The following is a 20,285-nucleotide window of genomic DNA, read 5'->3' as shown; positions in this document are numbered from 1 at the left end:
ACAACGAAGTAATGCATAGATATTAGGTTAATTTTTGTATGGTATATTTTATAGATTTAAAATTGGCAGTCAACAATAATGTGTTGTCACTTTCTAAACCCTTAATGAGGTTAATGTTATGTCTATTGAAGTTTAAAGGTAAGTTCAGAGAGCATAGGGCTAAGCAAGGAGACACACAGAGGTTGAACAAGGGCAACAAACTGCCATGTTTTAAATGATTTATGTATCATTGTGCTACCTGCCTTTAATTTTTCCTCTTTGTAGGCTGCACCAGTTTTATTGGTTTTGTTCTGATCTTGCCAGTGCTTCTTATCATACATTGATACATAAATGATCTTCTTGTTCAGTTTACATGTCCGTTAAAAAAGAAAAGAGGATGTTTACATATTTTTACCCCTTATTTGGTATGATATGTTTGGTATAAGAATGATATTTTATTTATTATATCCCTTGAATACGTTTCTTCAACCCTTTTGAATCAAACATCTCAGGATGTTTCATAGGACACACTTTTATTGAGTTTAGCCCAAGGGTTTTCAGATATTTTGCTTGGAACCAGGCTTCTTGCGCCATGGAATTTATATGTTGTTTGAATTAGCAATGTTGTTTGCACAGTTAATCGATGCTAAGTTAGTTTATGAGAATGAGCATTAAAAGGAGAAGGCATTACTTTTAAAAATGAAATAATATAGAGACAAGCTTGATAAAAAAAAAATACAATCATATAGCTTCAACTCAGCTTGAGGGCTACAGCAAACCAGGTTTGCCATGACAAATATAGAAACGGGCAAGTTATCCTACACTATGCCACTGTCATCAGCTAAATAACTAGTAGTTACAATCCAAGTCAGAAACTAGATAGTGGCACCTTCTAAGAATCAGAAAAAACAATGAGCTATAAAACTAGTCAGAAACTAAATTCTAGATAAGAAGCAACACTTCAGAGTAACAAACAAACTCCCAACTTGTCACGGAGAAGTGACCTTGCTTCTGATTCTGCTTGAGCGCCTGATTGGAGTCACCACTTCATCATCTAGCTGTAAAGTTCAGTAAAATGAGGCATTAGTTAGTAATTGTATATACCAAAATCAAAGCCATATTATGCTTATCAGTTTAACTAAGAACTTACTTGTTTGGAATGTACTATGCCATAAGTGGTGAAACTACCATAAGATGAATCCATTGTGTATTCAGATGAAGAAGAAGCAAGAGACTCTCTCTTGTGATTCCTCCTAGAGCTCTTTTCCACACTTTGAGCTTCATCGCTGCCCCTTGGGTCCGTCTTCTTGTAATAAGATGAGGTCTTTTGAAAGCTGCTCAACTCTGAGGGGCAGGACTCACCAATCATATCTACCTCAACTGGACCGCTGCAGGAAGATGGGTTCTCACGGACCTTAGGATCGATTTTCCTTGCTTTGGGAACAAAAGATGAATTTTCCTTCTGAACGACATGAGCATCAGCTAAAGGTGTTGAAACTGCTGGAGTCTCTTTCTTTGACTTCTTCACAAGCTTAAAGGCTGTGGCAGCCAATAGAGACAAAACAACCAAGCTGACTGCTGCTGTAATTGGAGCCAAACTTCTTTCACTTGCCTCAAGAATCTGAGAAATTAAATCTGCACCTTCAACAACCAAACTTCTTGAAGCTGATTGAACCTTAACCTCCTCACTTTCATCAGACAATAACTCAACATCACTGAATGGAACATTTGCTGTAGGAACTTGAGAGTGAACTTCAGGACCAGGTGAGGATGAAGATGGTTGATACTCAACCTTCAAATCACTTTGGGACTCATCTTGAACAGCAGAAGTTACAAGATCATGTTCTGCTTCCTGATTTTCAGGATCATCAAGCACTGATAATCCTTCAGTCATCTCGACAGCAGAATCCTTGTGCTCAAGCACAGATGTTTTTTCTAGTTTTTCTGGATCGTCAGACAGTGATGCTTCTTCAGACATTTCGACGATAGCATCATCCTCAAATACAGGTTCCTCCAGCACAGAACTTTCTTCTGTGTTTTCGGGCTCATACTCCTCTATTATCACTTGGTCGATGATTGGAAGGCCAGAACTTTGTTCGAGTACATCCGCCTCGCAATTATCTAGCTTTATCAATTCTGTTTCATCCTCAAAAATGACAGTTTCAGCCGCTTTTTTCATTGCTGATACTCCAACTTCCTTTCCCAACCAAGGCCTAAACTCAAACCCTTTAACCAAATAATCATTCTCAACCTCCTCTTCTTGCCAACCAGTTAAGTTATTAAATGGCAATGGACTAAACTTAATTTCTCTTTCCTTAGAAATCATTTGGGACAAGTAACCCACTGATTGAGCAGACAACACCTTGGCATTTAGGAACAGCACATTGAAATTATCTTTGGCAAGATCAGCAGCTACCCGAGAACTGCTATAAATCTGAGAAATAATCTGTCCCTGGTTTATAGCATTTCCATCTCCTGGATAATACATGGAAAAGGATATGGAGCCAAGCAGGATAAAAAATAGGAAAGTGACAGTTTTCCACTTCCCACTAAACCGAGTCCTCGGCTCAATTTTGGACTCAACAATTTCATCAAGCTCCTCAACAAGCTCCTCACTTTTTGGGGAGCTTGATTCTGAAGATAAAGGCTCAGCTGAAGAAGAAGTTTCTTCTTGTACTTCCTGTGAAGTTTCTGACTGGACTTCATCACAATTCTCAGCCTCAGAAACTGAATCCGAACCAAAGTCATCTTCCAACCTTACACCTTGATTGGGTTTGTAGTGAAGGAATTGAGGCCTAGGGGAAAGAAAATTGGTTTTGGGATCATATGGTGAATGAAATGGGTCAGCATCAAGAGGAGCAATCACAGATGGTGAAGAAGAAATATTGTTTTTGATATCCAAACCCACATTACTATTAGCAACAACTTTTGGCATTTCACTTTGAGGTAAAATCTCAGGAGATTTTGTAGTGGACTTCAAGGGTATTTCAGGGCTAAGTACCACTAGATCAGATTCTGATTCAATCTTTCCTACTCCAGGACTTAAATAAGCAACTTTGTTCTCAAGTTCTGTGTTGGAGACCTCATTGCCCACTTTGTTAAAATCTGAAATCATTGAGAAAGGAGGAGTGCCCATGTCTGTTTTTGACTCATTTTCACCAGTAAAATCCAATGAATTCGTCGAAAAGAAATGAAATTTCCCATCAGACAGAGAAGCAGAAGTGCGACTGGCTTCATTTCGCTCTCCTAAGACTTTCTTCCTTGGCGATGGATTGATCTTCGAGGCTGCAGAGATTGTTGGTGACATGAAGTTTTTGGTCCCCTTTAAAACAGAAGGGGATCGAACTCGTGCAATTGGCTTCAAATTGGGATCTCTTTCATTCTCTTTTTGCTCATGATCTCCAATGCCAGCCCCACATTCTCTACCAAATGAACTTCTTCTAGCATACTCTATAATTTGGACAAGTACTCAACATCATTCACCAAATCAACGACAAAATTGTAGTAAAACTATAAACACAGACTATTATAAAATACCAAAACTGAAAATATGATCATTAAATACAATCCCACATTTTCTACCACATGATGTCATGAACTATGTATAAGTCGGAAACGAACTCAAAACATCACTCAGCAAATCAAACGATAAATGACAAAGAAAACGAAGTATATAGATAAAGAAATTAATATTCAATTGGGGATACTAAATAATCATGATAATTGACAATAACAGCAACAACTACAATATACGAAACTAATCAAAACGACATTTACAACATCTTCATGCAGCAATGTAATTAAAAAAGACGAAATTATAGAGCAATAAATCATGTTAAACAAAGGGTGTAAAATGAGAAAGAACTATAATTGCATAATAAAAGAATTAAGATAAAGTATTTCAGCAATTATATACTTCACCTCAATTTCAATAATTAACCACAAAAACATCACATTTAGAAGCTCCATCAAATTAGATGAACACACAAATAAATTGACATCCCAAGAAAAAAAAAAAATTACAATCACAAAAACGCTTTAAAATATAAATAACACAGTAAATTAGTTAATTGAGGAATCATTATTCATTCTAAAACAAATTTTAATAAATTAAAAGCAGAGAGAGAGATAGAGGGGTTACCAGCAGGACTATTAACAGGGGTATTGGGGGTAAAACTTCTGGGTTGAGTAGCAATGGAAGATTTAGCAAATGGGTATCCACTAAAACTCTTCCTAACACCAACCCCTTCTCGTTGTTCTTGATCATTTCTTGAATTGGGATTAGGGTTAGGGTTAGGGTTTGATCGCATTGAAATTGGGGATGGAGATCTATTTGAGGAACTAGTCACCATTGATATTGAATTCGATTTGATTATTATTCAGATTTTCGATTATTAATTTTGTTTTTGGCAAAGTTTGGATCTTTTTTGGAAGAGAATTTTGAGCTTTTTGCAGTTTACAGAGGAGAAATTGGGAGAAGAAGAACTGAAGAGTGTTGAATCCGTTGATTGAGTAGTAAAGTGTAACGGCTAGTTTAGGAAGGTGGTCTTGGAATTTAAGTGGGTGAGTTTTTTTCGACCGTTGAAGTTAAGAAAAGATTTCGAATGTGATTTTGGGTTTAAAAGGTTGGAGCCGTTGGATGGTGTTACATATGAAAATAGAAAGTAGAAAAATATGGAGTATAATAGTAATTGATTTTGTGACGATATTGTAGGGTTTTGTTAGCCGTTTTAGAATCTTTACATGTTGACCAAAAGGATAATACTAGTAGTAGCATTTTTGTAATTGTGTTAGCAATGAGCTAAAGATTGATGTGATTGATATTTGATACTACTACAACAAGGACAAAAATTGAAAGTCAGGTGATGTTGAGTCCTTTAGGGTTATATTTAGAGTCAAAGATTAATGAGTTAAAGGTCATGTTTGGTGTTTCTAAAACCGAATATATCTAACCTTTAAAAGTCGACAATGCTTGGACTATTTTGCCCCTAAAAAAGTACAAGTACATTTTTGCTCGTGCCTTCTATTTCTCTAGATTGGTTTGATTTTAACTTTTACTATATCCCTCTCCCAAATCCATTCCGAGCCAAACCCAGTCAATCAGGCTGATTGGCAAAATTTTGTCAATCAGTCGTCCTTGTGGGCCCACGCTGTACCAGATGTTGCTTTTATATTCAATTGTAATTCTCTTGCTAACTGACGGATTAATGCCGTTATTGTGGGCCCATAAAAGTCTCAAGAAACGGCGTTAGAACCAAAACAAACGACAAATTTTATCTTTTAATCCCAAATACGTGTTTCTTTTATTTAGCTATTTCCTCCATTGTCATCCCCTTTGTAAGAGGATTTCACTTCAAATGTTATTAAGATCTAAGCCGATCAGATCTTACATTCACATCTCAGAGCTTATTTCGTCAGTCGATATTGAAGTTAGTTTGGAAGATGAAATAAGGGATCATCTCACTTCAAACGTTATTCAGATCTGAGGTTCAATTCGATTTTTTCAATTCGATTACTTGATCAAGTCATACCAGGTATTTCAATTCGATTTTTTCAATTGAATTAAGTTTAAATGTGAAATTAAATGTAAATGAGATCATTTTGTTGATATCTTGTTGACCTGATTTGATTAATGCGAAATTGTATGAATGTTATTTGAACATTTAAACTACCACCCTTCAATTTGCATTTCAGTAATCAATAAAATATGGCATGTTTGGTTTAGATAGTCCGTAAAGCATCAATTAATTTGTTAATTCTGAATTTCTGATTGTATGCTTCATTTGAGCAAATGAAACAGGGGCATAATAAACTGCTTGTTTGGTTAACCATCCACGTAGATTTACACATATCCCCCTACCCATGTGTAGTATTTACATAAATTGCCACCTGATGTGCAAAACAAGTCGATCAGTCTGATCGTCTTGTATTTCCTCATCCATTCCCAACCATATCCCATTATTATTTTTTGGGTAATATTCAGAATTAATTAGACATACATAGATACAAAAAGAATGTTTTAAGGGTGTTGTCGATAGTTATAATGTTCTAGTAGAGGTTTGTTCACCATACAATGTGGTTGTAAATGCAATGATATGATTATGATTAGTTAGCAAATCTAGGATTGTTATGAAGATACCGACTTTGATATCTAATTTAGTTTCTATATGGATAAATAATGATAAGTTGAAGTTAATTTGTACTAGTTTGTATCCCCGATCAAGTTAAAATCAAATTTGGCCTCAGTCACTGTTTTGGGAAGGTGGAGATAGCTCAATTCCAATCTAAATTAAATCATCCAATTCTCAATATATACAAAGCATGATGTAATTAAATAATTTAGGTTGACTCAATTTTACGAGGTTTATAGATTATAACAGTTGGAGTTGTAAAGATAGATTGCCACAGTTGAGGCAATTGAGTATTCATCTAATTTAGGTCATCCAATTTTCCAATTTTTACGAGATGAAATTCAAACGTATAAATACCATGCCTCGTGTTCTAGTGAGCCTTACCTAGAACATGACATGAAATAGTCGTGTCGTGCCTAGAAAACAAGGCATGAAATAAACATATGTTGTGTCAGGCTTATGCCGATCTTTCCCAAATAAAGCTCATGCATAACCCAGCTTGCGTGTCGTGTTAGTAGCTCGTAATACTTTTTATATGTGTGTTGTTAGGTTGTTAAAAAATAGTAGGTTGACACAGCGTACTCACATCAGATTCATGCCAAATTTTAAAAATAAGCCCACGCACGGCCCAAGGCCTACTAGAATTTCTCTCGTGCCATATCGGGTCAGATCATTTTCATGTCGTACTGTCGTGCCAGCCCGACCCATTTCTATCTCTTCGGGTGGGCCAACAAATACCCAAGAAGAGTTCAAGACGTTGAATACCAAATTACGTGCTGGTCTGCTACCAATCTACCAACATCCTTCCAGTTCCAGGGACGTTTTTCCAAAGTGAGCCAATTTTGGCAAATATTAACCAAAATGGTTGCGTGGCAAAAGTATTTACCAAACTAAGCTTCCAGGCTAAAACGCTGTCTCGGTCAGCGTTTTATGCCTGGGTTTTTTTAAAAAAAAAATCAACCTAAAAACGCTGTCTGGGACAGCGTCTTTGTTGTTGACCTTTTTTTAAAAAAATTTTGTAATTGCCTTTTATTTATAAAAATGTTTTTAAAAAACAAAAACATTTATACCAAAGACGTTGTCCCAGACAACGCTTTATGTACAAACTTCCTTGTACCTAAAACGCTGTCTCAGACAGCGTCTTATTTTCAACCTAAAACGCTGTCTGGGACAACGTTTCTCTGCTGGTGTGCAAAACAGCAGCAGAATCAGCCTTTTGCCACTGATCTGCCACTTTCTTCTGCCCCCACCCACCACCCCTTGCCACCACAATCCACCAACAACCCCCACCATCGACCAGCATCTGCCACCACTTTTGACCTCCAACAACACTTCAACCAGCTCCACCACCAACCCCAACCATTCAACAACTGTCGATAACCACCCACCACAACCAACAACACTAAAACCACCATGAACAACCACATTAACCACCACGGGCCATCCTTTCTTCCCCATTTTCGACTATGGATTCCAAATGTCTGTTGTTTAATGTACATTGCCCTGAAGGATCTATTTTGACTGACATAAATCCGATTTGGATAAATAAGCAAACAAAACTTCAAAACACAAACAGATTCATTCAACCAGCATGTCTTATATTGATAATGCAATCGTTATATACAACATTCCAGGAAAAAGGACAAAACAATGATACAATACGTTCACTACTCATCAATTTGGTGTAACCCTTCCCTAGCCTCACTGTCGTCCCTTCGTCTTGGACGACGCCGAGTGTAATGGTGAATGGTGGTGAATGGGTTCCGGCGCGGGGGGGGGAGTGAGCTGGCTGGACGATGCGTCCTCCTGGGTTCTGAAGGGTGCAGAACTGTGGAAGATGTACTCCTCTGCCTCTTTTTGCGACGTAGGATCATCTCCACTGCTACTCTGGCCGGGGTCGAACCGCGAATGGATGGAGTGACCATCATCACCGTCCCGCTGTTGGATGAGATGACCGTGACCATGTCTGCGTAAGGAAGTCGCGGACATATCTCGCATCCGCTGGACCTGGGCTCTGGTGGGTCCGTCTGTAAGGGCGAGGGACAGTGCATCATACATCGCCACCATATCCGCCGCCTGTAGTAATCATCGATCAGTCAAGTACATGATATTTAAAAAAGTTAAAAAATGAGGATGATAAGTATAGTAAAAGAAACTCACATATCCGCTAATGACGTCATGTGCCGGGTGGTAATGGGTGTACGGTGGTGTGTAGCTGGGGTTGATGAAACGGCGTGTGATAAGCCTGTACCACACCATGTACGGATCGTCATGATCCATAACGCCCTGCATGGGATAACCCTGAACGACATGACCCAACCGCTGCTCCCATAGCTGAAGATACTGCCAATGCTACAGTGCCCAGTTTGTCTCCGTCTTTCCCCGACGGTCAATGTCGTGAAGGCGCACGACAGTGTCACAGTTCTGGGGAATAAGCTGCTGCAGTCCGAACTGTCGCATGACGCGATCAGGTAGGTGACTCTCCACAACCTCGAAACAGATCAGGGGGACCCGGGCACGCCACTCTCCCTGATGCTCCAGTAGATGTGCAGACATGACATCTACCAACTCCGGTACATACGAATCCCATGTGATCTGCAATAACACATCCTAAATAAGTTAGTCCACAATCAGTATACACAGTACCTAAATGATTACAAATGTCTTCAGAGTTTGTACCTGATCCTCAGTGAGTCGATCAAGGGCGTCTCGGTAGTATGGGAGACCTGTCGCCGCATGTGCCTGTGTGAGTCTGGGGACCATCCACCTGGGGCAAAAAATTTGGTAAGTATGTTTACAAAATGAAATCGTATATGGGAAAAAAAAATGACAATTGTTACAAACCTGCAACCGTAAGCCTCATCAGCTGCAGGGCGAGGCGGAGCGATGTACGGCTCATACTAGTCATCCTGGTCTTGCTGCCCCGGACGATGTACAGCAGGCCTACCTGGTCTTCCTACGTGGATGTGCTCCCAAGCCCATAGCTTCAATAGCAAAACACAAAACTATGTTAAATATGACATTACTCATTGCATAATTCGCTTGTGATAATATACGTAGTATACCTGAAGCACAAACAGAGGTCCTCCAATCTCGAGCGCACCACTCCGTGAGGCTCTGCAAAGTTGGCGATACAACACCGCCAAAGAGGCACTACCCCAGCTGTATCCACGGATATGCTCCCAGTCGTGGTCTAACAGCTGTAGGTAAATAAGCTGCAAGTGGCTCCCGCTCTTGTTGCCGAACAACACGCCGGATATGAGGAAGAACAAGTACGCTCGAGCGTATCTCTGTACTGTGGCGTCATAGGCCTCCGCAGGCAAGCCCTGGAAAGTATCTCGTAACCAGACCGTCCTCAAGGCGGAGCCCCTAACATCGTTGGGACCCGACTGCACCCCGAGAACCCGCACAACCAATCCAACGGGATCGACTAGAAATGATCCCGTCACCGCAGTCCCCTGTACTGGAAGGCGCGTAAGTATTGCCACGTCCCGCAATGGCACAGTCGCCTCCCCAAATGGTAGGTGGAAGGAGTGTGTCTCCTGCCTCCATCTCTCCACTAACGCCGTGACAAGGTGTCGGTCGATCTCCCTAAATCCCAAGCGATGTACACCGCCAAAGCCAGCGTACGTCACATACTCGAGGCAGCGATCATGGACAACCCAGGGGTCCTGTAGTGCATGCACTGTAGTGGCTTTGCTACGTCATCCTGAAAACACAGGAGCATTTATAAGTAACAAAAGATAGTACATCAAAGAATCCAAAAACGTTAAAGATGAATCATTACCGTCAGGTTCCATACGTCGACGCTCCGATGGGTGTCCTGTAGTGTCAGGTCCGGGTGTCCTATCCTGTACGTCCATGATATCTGTTCATTGAAAACGTTACACACCAAACACTAACACAATATATTGAATACTAATTTCGATTGAAAGGCATAAACAGGAAATCTCGAACATCCAACGTACAAAATAAAATTCATCGAATTGAACACAATAACACATAATGTAGAAAATTATAACTATTTCATCAAAATAACACCACTACATACTACTATATCAAATAACACATATACACTTAGGTCCTATGTTGGTCTAGATGGACAAGTAGTGCGGTTGTGACCTTGCTGGTGACAACGGCTGCATTTGGTTGGGGCCCGGTTGTTGTCATCCATCTCATTGCGTATGCGCTTCGACTTTGGACGACCTTTTCCACGTATCATTGTGTCGTCCGGAATGAGTTTAGGGCATACGTACCGTGCCCACTGTGCCCAGGTTGTCTCGCAGGGGATCGGCCAGAACTGTGGTGCATAGGTGTTCATGTAGGCGGCCGACTGCAACAGAGGGTCCACCCAAGGTCGTTCTGATAGTGAGTATGTAGCACAGACTGCTAGCACATGAGAACATGGGAGGTGGAATATCTTCGGTTTGTTGCACGTACACGTTCTCAACTGCCAGTTCACCGTATGCTTGTGGCCTCCTTTATTACCAACTCTCTCTCCCCTCTCTGTTGTCACTTGGTAAATATGCAATCGCCGGTTATAGGCATCCACTCTATGATATCTGGCTTTAGCGCTGTTCTTCTCGAGGATGGCAGTGACCTTTGGGGGGTATGGAAGTCCCTGATCAGACCTAGCCTCAGAAGACTCCCTTCTCAAAGTGAAATACTTGTTAACTCTGTGGAAGGTTAACTCGACAAGGGACATAATCGGTAGAAACCGAGCTCTTTTCAGCACATTGTTGAATGTCTCCAAGAAGTTAGTAGTACATATACCATACCTGCGACCACTGTCGTGAAACAGAGACAACATAAGGAACGAGACTTGAGCAATGTACTCAATGGCCTTGGGACAGGCCTCACCAATGAAACACAGATCAGCTTGAAGTTTTCTTTCTTGCCTTTGGTACGCAGCGGCCTTGAACATGTCTCTCATGTCGTTACTTCGCACGTGAGTCTTCAAGTTAGAGGCTATGTGGCGGACACAAAACCTGTGATACGCTCGGGGCTGGGTGAATCCAACATTGGGATCATTCATTGCTGCAATGATCCCAGGATGCCGATCAGAAATAACACAAAGGCCATCCCATTGCGTGACACGATCTCGAATACAACCTAGGAACCAAGACCAGCTGGAAGTGTTTTCCCCTTCAACCACCGCAAATGCAATAGGAAATACTTGGAAGCTTGCATCAACACTCGTAGCAACCAACAAAGTTCCTTTATACTTCCCGTACAAGTGCGTCCCATCGGTACAGATAACAGGCATACAATGTTTAAAGCCATCGACACAAGGACCGAAGGCCTAAAACACTCGTTCAAACACTTCCATGTTGCTGTAGTATACACCATCCACTAAAGCTTTGTGTTTCCATACGACACATGTTCCCGGGTTCGACCGTAGGAGTGCTTGCATGAAGTGGGGAAGTCTGCCATATGAACTCTCCCAATCCCCAAATATCTCAGCTATAGCTTTCTCCTTGGCATACCACGCTCGTCGATACGGGACATCGAAATGAAATTGCTTCGAGATCAGTTCCTGTATGAATTCCACTTTCAACGAAGGATCTTTCCGCACAAAGGACTTCACATACTCGGCTATTACGGACGAATCCAAGTGTGGGTGATCATTAGATAGTACTTCACTGACACATGTCTTCCGATGCGGGCCTTTGTACGTGACTATGGTAAAACCACGTGAGTGCTCACTCGATTTGGTACCCCGTAGCATCCAACCACATTTCTTCTTGCATCGCAGATGTAGGACACCATCATTCGAGGTCACTGTGGTGTAGAATTGATTCCTCTGAATAGAATACATCTTCACCATTTCTTGAAGCAGTTTCTTGCTCTCAAAATACATTCCCTTCTCAAATTCTCCCCCGGGAACAAAAGAGGTGTGGCTACCCGATTCGGCCCAATACTGATCAACTTCATAGTTCTCGGGTACCTCACTGAACCAAGGTATGGGAGCTCTAACCAACGGCTGACCATCTTCCACCTGTGTAGGTTCATCATCCCCCTCTCCGTTCTCGTCCTCATCATCCATTTCCGCATACACATCATACACCGACAATTCATTATTCACAACATCATCAAAATGATTTGGCTCTTCTCGAAACGGTGAACCATCATCACCTTGCATAGGAGAGTAGCTATGCAATTGCATCGGCGAAGATGCCACGGTGTTCGATGACGACGGAGCAGGCTGGCCGAACACTGTCACGCGTCCCCCCGCATGTACTGGTGAAGCTATATGAGAACTAAAAGGCAAGTGAAATTGGTCGTCCTGCATCATTCGAGTGAAAGAACCCATCCCATATGCATTCGATGGAATGTGGTTTGCGGGCTCTTGGAAGGACGCGGTGTTGTAATCAGAGACATATGTAGCTTGTTGTTCTGCCCGAGTACTTTGTTGGGTACATATAGGCACTGTTTCTACATATATCTCATTGGGAAAACCCTTCATTCCTACCATGCTCCTCAAACCTTTCAAATGTTTGTTCGTAGAGACAGGTAACACTTGCACCCCATGACCAGTATCACACCTCATTTTAAGGTTCAGTTCAACTGTCATAGGGTTTGAACCAATACAACTGTGAACCTCATTCATCAGATCAGTCACAGTCATGTTCAGTTCAAGTGTTATAAGGTCCATATTTCCTCCACTATACTCCACATTTGATCCATTACACAAAATTTCACCTCCCCATCGACATAACAACGCTACATTTTGTCCAGCCATATTCTACATAACAACCAAAACACATTTTACGTAAAGCCGTTAAATCATCCCTAAATCACCACAATCAAACAAAATTTTTTTACATACTATACAAATTAACTACTAAGAACCCCTAAATCACCATTATTACACAACAATGTAGGTAATTACAATTGTTCAAAACCTAATAATTATCAACCATTGTCAACAATTTTCAACAAAACCAACAACAACAATTCAACATTATCCAAACTATTATCAACACTAACAATATCAACACTACCATTATCAACACTAACAATTCAACAATTACCAACACTAATAATTCAACAATACCAACACTAACAATTCAACATTTTTAACACTAACAACTCAACTTCATCAACATTTTAACCCAATTCCAAAAAAATTAGAAATCACCAACATAAACCCTAGAATTTAAAACACAAAGAAAGTTGAATGAATACCTATTTCAGGGTGAGGGGAGTGTATAGTGGGCTACACGGAGGGCGACGGTGGAGGTGACGGCGGGCAACGGTGGAGGTGGCGGCGCCGGCGGCGGTCTATACGGAGGAGCACAAGTATGAGAGAGAGGGGGATTAAGTTAGAGTTTGGGAAAGAAGGGGTTTGAGAATGAAGGAGGAGGAAATGAAAGGATGAAATACGCTGTTGCAGGAAAAAAAAAAACGATAGAAACGCTGTCTCAGACAGCGTTTCATTAATAACCTTAAACGCTGTCTGAGACAGCGTTTATAGTTCCAGAGTTAAACGCTGTCTGGGACAACGTCTTTGGTATAACTGTTTTTGTTTTTTAAAAACATTTTTATAAATAAAAGGCAATTACAAAATTTTTTTTAAAAAAGGTCAACAACAAAGACGCTGTCCCAGACAGCGTTTTTAGGTTGATTTTTTTTAAAAAAAAAAACCCAGGCATAAAACGCTGACCGAGACAGCGTTTTAGCCTGGAAGCTTAGTTTGGTAAATACTTTTGCCACGCAACCATTTTGGTTAATATTTGCCAAAATTGACTCACTTTGGAAAAACGTCCCAGTTCTAGCCCATCTTTATCGTCGTCGATTCGACGCTTCACACACTTGCCCAGCTCTAAGAGCACTCTCAATGGTGAGAGTTTTTTTAGCTCATGAACATTTTTTGTGAGGAAAAAAAATGCTCACAACTCACAATGGTGAGTAAAATGAAAAATAGGTAAAAATGCTCATGAGCATTTATTAAAAAGCTCAAAAGTTGAGCATTTTTTGCCATGAACAGTGTTGCAAGTGGGCCCCACACGCGTCAGAAAAATAAAAAAAAAAACTGACTCTAACATCAAAACGACGCGTTTTGATGAAGCTGCCTCAAAGGCGCGCCTCAAAACGCGTCGTTTTGAGTATCAGAAAAAAAAAAAAAGGGAAGCTGACGCGTGCAGTTCGCTGGCGAATGAGGACGCGACACGTGGCAGCTGGCAGCAAGACAACCAATCAGAAAATACTAGCTGTTTTACAACGGTTATTTATGTATTTCCCATTTTCAGAAAAATATATTTTGTAAAAAAAAAAAAAAATTACCAACGGTCATAAAATTAAATTCTCTATAAATAGACATGCATTTTGATATATTTTGATACAATTTCAAAAACACCTTAAAATCCTCCAAATTTTAATTTTCTTAAAAGTATTTTAATTTTGTAGAAGAATATTGCTATTGCAATTCATCCATATTGAGGTAAAAAAAAAATTATTTAATTTTTAAAATCAGTTAAATATAAGTAGTATATTATATGTGATTTTTTTTAAAAAAAATAAAATATTTTAGGCCATGTAATTATATTTGCAATATGTAATTATTAAGAAAGTTGTTTATATTTTGTCCATAAATTTCTGAATTTGTTGTTGCAATTAATTAATGGTAAATTTTTGTTGCTATATATAAATGTATTAACTTAATAAAATTAGTATATATGTGATTTTATTGAAAAAAAAAATTATAGGCCACGAAATTATATTGCATTATGTACATGTTCTTAAAGTGTTGCAAGTATTGGTTAATTATTTTCTTTAACATGTACCTGTAGTTATGTGTTAAAATTAGTATATATGTTATTTTGTATGGCATGTAATGTTATTGCATTATGCAATTGAAGAAAGTTGTTGATATTTTTTTGGATTTGTTATCATTTTAATTTGTTTTTTGAGTAAATGTTTGTAACGATATTGATCTTTTGTTTTTTGGTGCAGAATATTTTAATGGATCCAAACAACCCAAATTTCCGTCAACAACTTTCGGGTTTTAGTGATGATTTCCTAACTAATCCCGAGTTTCAGTTGTTCTTGCAAAGAATGGGCAATATGTCGACGCAACCACCTCCACTGCATCAGACACCCACTGAGGTTCCCCAACAAAACCCTGCTAATGAAGATCGTACACCTGAAACTGATCTTGGTAGTAACACACTATTCGATGAGAGCGAAGAGGAAAGCGTACCAGAGACGCCGCAGTATCCTCCTCCACCAGTGCGCTTGTTGGAACCCAACCAGGTTCCTGCACGAGCTACCCGTATTTGGTCTGTGGCGGAAGATGAAGCTCTGATTGGGTTGTACTTGCAGATTAGTGAGGATGCTATTAAAAGTACAAGCCAAAAAGCAACTACCCTATGGCGCAATGTACACGCAGCATACCAAACTTTGCATACGCAGAAGCCGCATATAATTCCGCCAAGGCCTATTAAGAGTCTCACGTCGCACTGGAGAAGGTTGGCAGCGGACACACTGCAATGGATATCTTGCTATGATGAGGCAGGTAGACTTCCGGAGGGAGGGAGTGGTTACAATGAAGCTGATCGTATGAAAAGTGCGGCGAAGCTTTTTCATGTCGCCCAAGGTCGCAATTTCACTTTTCCTCACGCAATTGAAATGCTTAACAAGGATCCAAAGTGGAGACCGAAGGTGAGATGGTCAATGTCCTTGAAGGAAAGAAAAGCCGCTTGTGATGCCGAGGAAGAAGGTAGTGCTGGAAGTGGGAAGAGGTCCAGAGATGATGTAGATGATGAAACCCCTACGGATGGTTTTTCATCTGGCGGTTTACAACGACCTGAGGGTGTCAAGAAGGCAAAGGCGAAGCGTAAGGGGAAAGCAGTAGCAACAGAAAGTAGTTCGTCTGAGCTTAGCGAACGAATGAAGGAATTCGCTACAATTCGCGAGAGGGAGGCCATTCTGAAGGAAGAGAGGATCAAAATTGAAAAAGACAAGGAACAGAGGAAAAGGGAGGAACTTGTTATTCATAAGATGAAAACCTGGTTTGATATGGTGCAAGCTCTGAAGAATTCGCCTACGCCACTCACTCCCGAAGAAGAGTCGTACAAGAATTTTTTACTGGGTAAATTACAAGGCCTTTAAGCATGTTTGGTTTTAGTCTTTTATTTATTAAGCGCAATTTAGTCTTTTATTTTTAAGTTGTATTAGTTGTGTGGTTAATCTCAATATAAGATGTACACTTGTATTCTGATTTTCCAATATTGAATGACAAGTTGTTTAACAAGTTGATTTAAGTTTCCATACCGACATAATTACAATAAATCTTCGTCATTGTGTAGTCACATTTTTCTGATTTCACTTTATCAGAATGCTTTACCTTTGTGTCATTGATACCGACATAATTACAATAAATCTTTGTCATTGTGTAGTCACATTTTTCTGATTTCACTTTATCAGAATGCTTTACCTTTGTGTCATTGATACCGACATTATTGCACTCAAGACTTGTCACTGTCAACTAGCATAGTATACCTATTCCGTGGTTGAAAATTTAATTCCTGTACTTGGTGTGGTCAATCAGATTTGTAACCACATATTCATTTGATATTTTTGCTATATATAGTAGACATGGCACATATCCACAACCACACCCCTTCATCAAATAACAATAGTAATACGAGATGTATTCTAGACCATCATCAAGCTCAAGTTCAAGCTCATCTTCTTCAAATACTGAAGAATATGACCAACTTGTTGATGAACTCTTCACATACCAACCCCCATCTGTCCTCATGCCCCAAACACAATCCCAACACTCTTCAAAAAAACCTAGAGGGGGTACGAATAGAAGAGATAGGGAAATTGGACATGCCAGGTTGTTTAATGATTACTTTTCCGATAATCCCGTGTACAACACCACCCAATTTAGAAGAAGATTTCGTATGCAACGACCTTTGTTTGTACGTATAATGAACAAGGTCGTTGAAGGTGATGTGTACTTCCAGCAGCGTAGGGATGCAGCTGGAAGGTTAGGTTTATCACCTCTGCAAAAATGTACAGCAGCGATAAGAATGTTAGGCTACGGCATGGCTGCGGACGCCGTGGATGAATACGTTCGGATCAGTGAGTCAACTGCTCGAGTTGCTCTTCAACGTTTTTGTACCGGGGTCATTAATCAGTTCGGAACCGAGTACATGCGAAACCCTACAACTGCTGAATTGGCCAGAATTATGCATCAAAATGAACTGCGTGGATTTCCAGGCATGATAGGCAGCATTGATTGCATGCATTGGGAATGGAAGAACTGTCCAACGGCATGGAAAGCGCAGTACGCCGGTAGGAACAAGAAAGCAACGCTAATACTGGAAGCCGTTGCAGATCAGGATTTATGGATATGGATTCCTTCTTTGGGATTCCTGGATCTTGTAATGACCTAAATGTCTTATACCGTTCCCCAGTGTTCGATGAGGTTCTGCATGGTCGAGCTCCTCCGGTAAATTTTACCGTTAACGGCCATGAATACAACATGGCATATTACTTAGCCGACGGTATTTATCCGAAGTGGGCAACTTTTGTTCAGGGTATCACAACCCCTCAACTTCAAAAAGATAAATTGTTCGCTGACCACCAGGCTGCTGCTCGAAAAGACGTTGAAAGAGCATTCGGTGTTTTGCAAGCTCGATTTGCAATAATACGAAAACCGTCACTGGCGTACGATGAGGACATACTGCGAGACATAATGAAAGCATGTATCATTATGCACAACATGATTGTTGAAGATGAGCGCCACAACTACACTCGAGCCGAAGTTCTAAGAGCCTTCTACGAAGAAGATCAACAAGAATCAACACCAGCATCAACATCTACAACGCCACCGTTTGAATTCAACGTAGGCCGACCTACCAACTTTGACTTCAACGCATTTCTACAGCGAAAAGCTTCCCTCCGTGACAGAGAAATTCATCTATCTCTGAAACGTGATTTAGTCGAACATATTTGGCAACGATACGGGCCCCGTAATTAGGGAGAAATTAGACGATGTAGTTGTTGTGTTTTTTTTATTTCCTAAGTTTAATTGCGCATGACGTTGCAAATTAATTGTTCTCTAATATTGTACCGCTTTTAAAATAAATAAAAAATTATGAGCTTTTTTTTACAATTATTTATAATAACATAAATAATTTTACGATAAATTTTAACGATAAAAAAGAAAAAAATAAAAAAAATAAGTTACACATAATTAAACTAGTTTTTATTTATTTGGAGTAATGTTAAAATATAAATGAAATAAATAAATAAAGAAGTGTTGTGTAGGAGAGAGAAAGTTACGGTGGGGTATTGAAAAAGTAAGAGAGAGATAGTGGTGGGTGAGCATTTTTTTTGCTCACCATTGGGAGAGGAAATATGAAAAAAATTTGCCCATGAGCAAAATTGATTTGTTGAGAGAGAAAGTGGGTAGAGAGAGAGTGGGTGAACATTTTTTTTGCTCACCATTGAGAGTGGTCTAACATTTTGGAAAGAGAGAGAAAGAGAAGAGTGAGTCACCGAAATCAATTTCACAATATCATCACTCTTTTTTTTATCTACCATCTTCAACCTAAAACCCCCTTTTTAATCATCATTATTATATTTGAGGATTAATTTAATGGCGATGAATTGAGCTAGGGCTTTGGAAATCCTCCTTCAATGGCGGCGAATCCTTCGTCCTTGCGCTTCAACCCTGCTGCTGGTGGTTATGGCAACCTCGACGCAGTCAATCGCGTTCTCTCTGATCTTTGCATCAAAGGAATTCATAAGGTTTGCCTTCAATTTCAGCTTCCTTTCTTTTTTCTCGATTTTTTAGATTAAATTAGTGATTGTAAGTGAGTTTGTTGTTGAGAGAAATTAGGTGATTGTAAGTAGGTTTTTGTTGTTTGCTTGAATTGTAAATTTCGTGGATTAAGGTTAAATTTGGGAGTAGGAGCTCAATGAAATGATTGGCAGTGGATTATTTACGTGTAAATTGTTGATTCTGGATTGTTTTTGGCGTGACAATGCTATAATTCGAGTAAATTTAGCATAATTAGCTTTCTTAGGGATGTCTTTGGAAACAAAACCGGAATGTAATCGAATTTTGAAACGTGGAAATCATGGCTTTATGTAGGAGGGTGCGTCGTCTGCTTTGAGGAGACACATTGAAGAAGCAGCACATGATCTCAATGGAGAAGCATTTTCGCGCTTCATGGATCAGCTCTATGATCGAATATCTAGTTTACTAGAAAGTGGTGATGTTGCTGAAAATTTGGGAGCTTTAAGAGCTATTAATGAGCTAATAGATTTGCCGCTGGGAGAGAGTGCTTCCAGGGTTTCGAAATTCTCTAATTATATTCGAACTGTTTTTGAGTTGAAGCGTGAACGTGAAATATTAGTCCTTGCTAGTAGAGTGCTTGGACACCTAGCTCGGGCTGGTGGGGCCATGACTGCTGATGAAGTGGAACACCAGGTATGGACCATTCTTTATTGTTTGTTTGATGCCTTGGAAATCCAGGAGCTTATAGGTGCTGTTTTATAGATAAGAAACGCGTTGGATTGGCTACGTGGAGAGCGAGTTGAGTACCGTCTTCTTGCTGCAGTTTTAATCTTGAAAGTAAGTTTATTCTTCTTGATTTTTGCATTTTTGGTGAGACAATTTGCTGATTTATTTCTTACTACTGTCTGTTTCTTACTTATGTTTTGTCTCTAATTAGTTTGAAAGTTTGTAGCATGGTAGGAAATGTCTCTAAAATCTATAATGCCGTCATTTTGTTTATATTGTTTTGCCTATAGATGCTCCTCTCAGAGTTTCTGTTTGTCTATTTGTTTGTTTAGTAGATTTTTGCTTGTATATTAACACTCTTATTGTTTTGTTATATATGTGAACTAATTATTAGTTTGCCAATTTCTACAATTTACAATGCTCCGTTTTTGTTGTTGTTGTATATTTCAGTCCTTAACCCTAATCTACTATTTCCCAACACATCTTATTTTTTTTTTTTTATTGAACTAACATTTGATGACCAACCACCATTTTATCATATTATATTATCAATGCATTTAATATATACAAGTTAGCTCCTTAGTTTTCTTACAAAACAAGGAGAGAGAATTGGGAAAGATTCCCTGTTGTTTGAATCAAACATTTCTTTGAGCGCTACATTCAACACCTTCATACCAATTGCAAGAAAA

The 20,285-nt window shown here is 39.6% G+C and overlaps 5 protein-coding genes across 8 annotated transcripts in view; 4 read left to right on the top strand and 1 right to left on the bottom strand.

The window, feature by feature from the left end:
• Window positions 1-658: 658 nt before the first annotated feature.
• LOC110685014 lies at window positions 659-4,829 on the bottom strand. Its single transcript, XM_021861472.1, has 3 exons — window positions 4,121-4,829; window positions 1,130-3,429; window positions 659-1,037 (listed from the first exon to the last, which is right to left on the bottom strand). The coding sequence occupies exons 1-3, from the start codon at window positions 4,329-4,331 to the stop codon at window positions 969-971; spliced, it is 2,580 nt and encodes an 859-aa protein (XP_021717164.1). The 5' UTR covers window positions 4,332-4,829; the 3' UTR covers window positions 659-968.
• A 10,245-nt stretch (window positions 4,830-15,074) lies between these two features.
• LOC110685094 (glutathione S-transferase T3-like) lies at window positions 15,075-16,223 on the top strand. The gene has a single exon (XM_021861559.1). The coding sequence runs from the start codon at window positions 15,075-15,077 to the stop codon at window positions 16,221-16,223; it is 1,149 nt and encodes a 382-aa protein (XP_021717251.1).
• Window positions 16,224-16,449: 226 nt separating this feature from the next.
• LOC110685012 lies at window positions 16,450-17,473 on the top strand (the record flags this gene model as incomplete). The annotated part of the gene is made up of 1 exon (XM_021861470.1): window positions 16,450-17,473. A coding segment is annotated over exon 1 (711 nt), but the record flags the coding sequence as incomplete, so codon positions are not given.
• Window positions 17,474-17,475: 2 nt separating this feature from the next.
• LOC110685013 lies at window positions 17,476-18,275 on the top strand. The gene has a single exon (XM_021861471.1). The coding sequence runs from the start codon at window positions 17,476-17,478 to the stop codon at window positions 18,103-18,105; it is 630 nt and encodes a 209-aa protein (XP_021717163.1). The 3' UTR covers window positions 18,106-18,275.
• Window positions 18,276-18,628: 353 nt separating this feature from the next.
• LOC110685010 (serine/threonine-protein kinase TOR-like) overlaps window positions 18,629-20,285 on the top strand; it is a 38,338-nt gene continuing 36,681 nt past the window's right edge. For 2 of the 4 annotated variants that reach the window (XM_021861467.1, XM_021861465.1), the window contains exons 1-3: window positions 18,636-18,878; window positions 19,225-19,563; window positions 19,633-19,707. In XM_021861467.1, coding sequence (XP_021717159.1) covers window positions 18,768-18,878; window positions 19,225-19,563; window positions 19,633-19,707 — 525 coding nt within the window. In that variant the 5' untranslated portion in view covers window positions 18,636-18,767. Of the gene's footprint in view, window positions 18,879-19,224; window positions 19,564-19,632; window positions 19,708-20,285 lie in introns of all 4 variants that reach the window. The other 2 variants (XR_002503905.1, XM_021861466.1) reach the window with 2 other exon arrangements.

The sequence above is a fragment of the Chenopodium quinoa genome, unplaced genomic scaffold, assembly GCF_001683475.1.
Source record: "Chenopodium quinoa cultivar QQ74 unplaced genomic scaffold, ASM168347v1, whole genome shotgun sequence".
Lineage (NCBI taxonomy): Eukaryota > Viridiplantae > Streptophyta > Magnoliopsida > Caryophyllales > Amaranthaceae > Chenopodium > Chenopodium quinoa.
Note: the sequence above shows the minus strand (reverse complement) of the source record. Positions and strands in the feature narration are given on the sequence as shown.

Coding starts and splice junctions, on each gene's coding strand:
- LOC110685014 (XM_021861472.1), bottom strand. CDS start 4,331: ATGGTGACTAGTTCCTCAAATAGATCTCCATCCCCAATTTCAATGCGA. Junction 3,430..4,120: donor CCCTGTTAATAGTCCTGCTG/GTAACCCCTCTA, acceptor TCCAAATTATAG/AGTATGCTAGAAGAAGTTCA. Junction 1,038..1,129: donor GCATAGTACATTCCAAACAA/GTAAGTTCTTAG, acceptor TGAACTTTACAG/CTAGATGATGAAGTGGTGAC.
- LOC110685094 (XM_021861559.1), top strand. CDS start 15,075: ATGGATCCAAACAACCCAAATTTCCGTCAACAACTTTCGGGTTTTAGT.
- LOC110685013 (XM_021861471.1), top strand. CDS start 17,476: ATGGATTCCTTCTTTGGGATTCCTGGATCTTGTAATGACCTAAATGTC.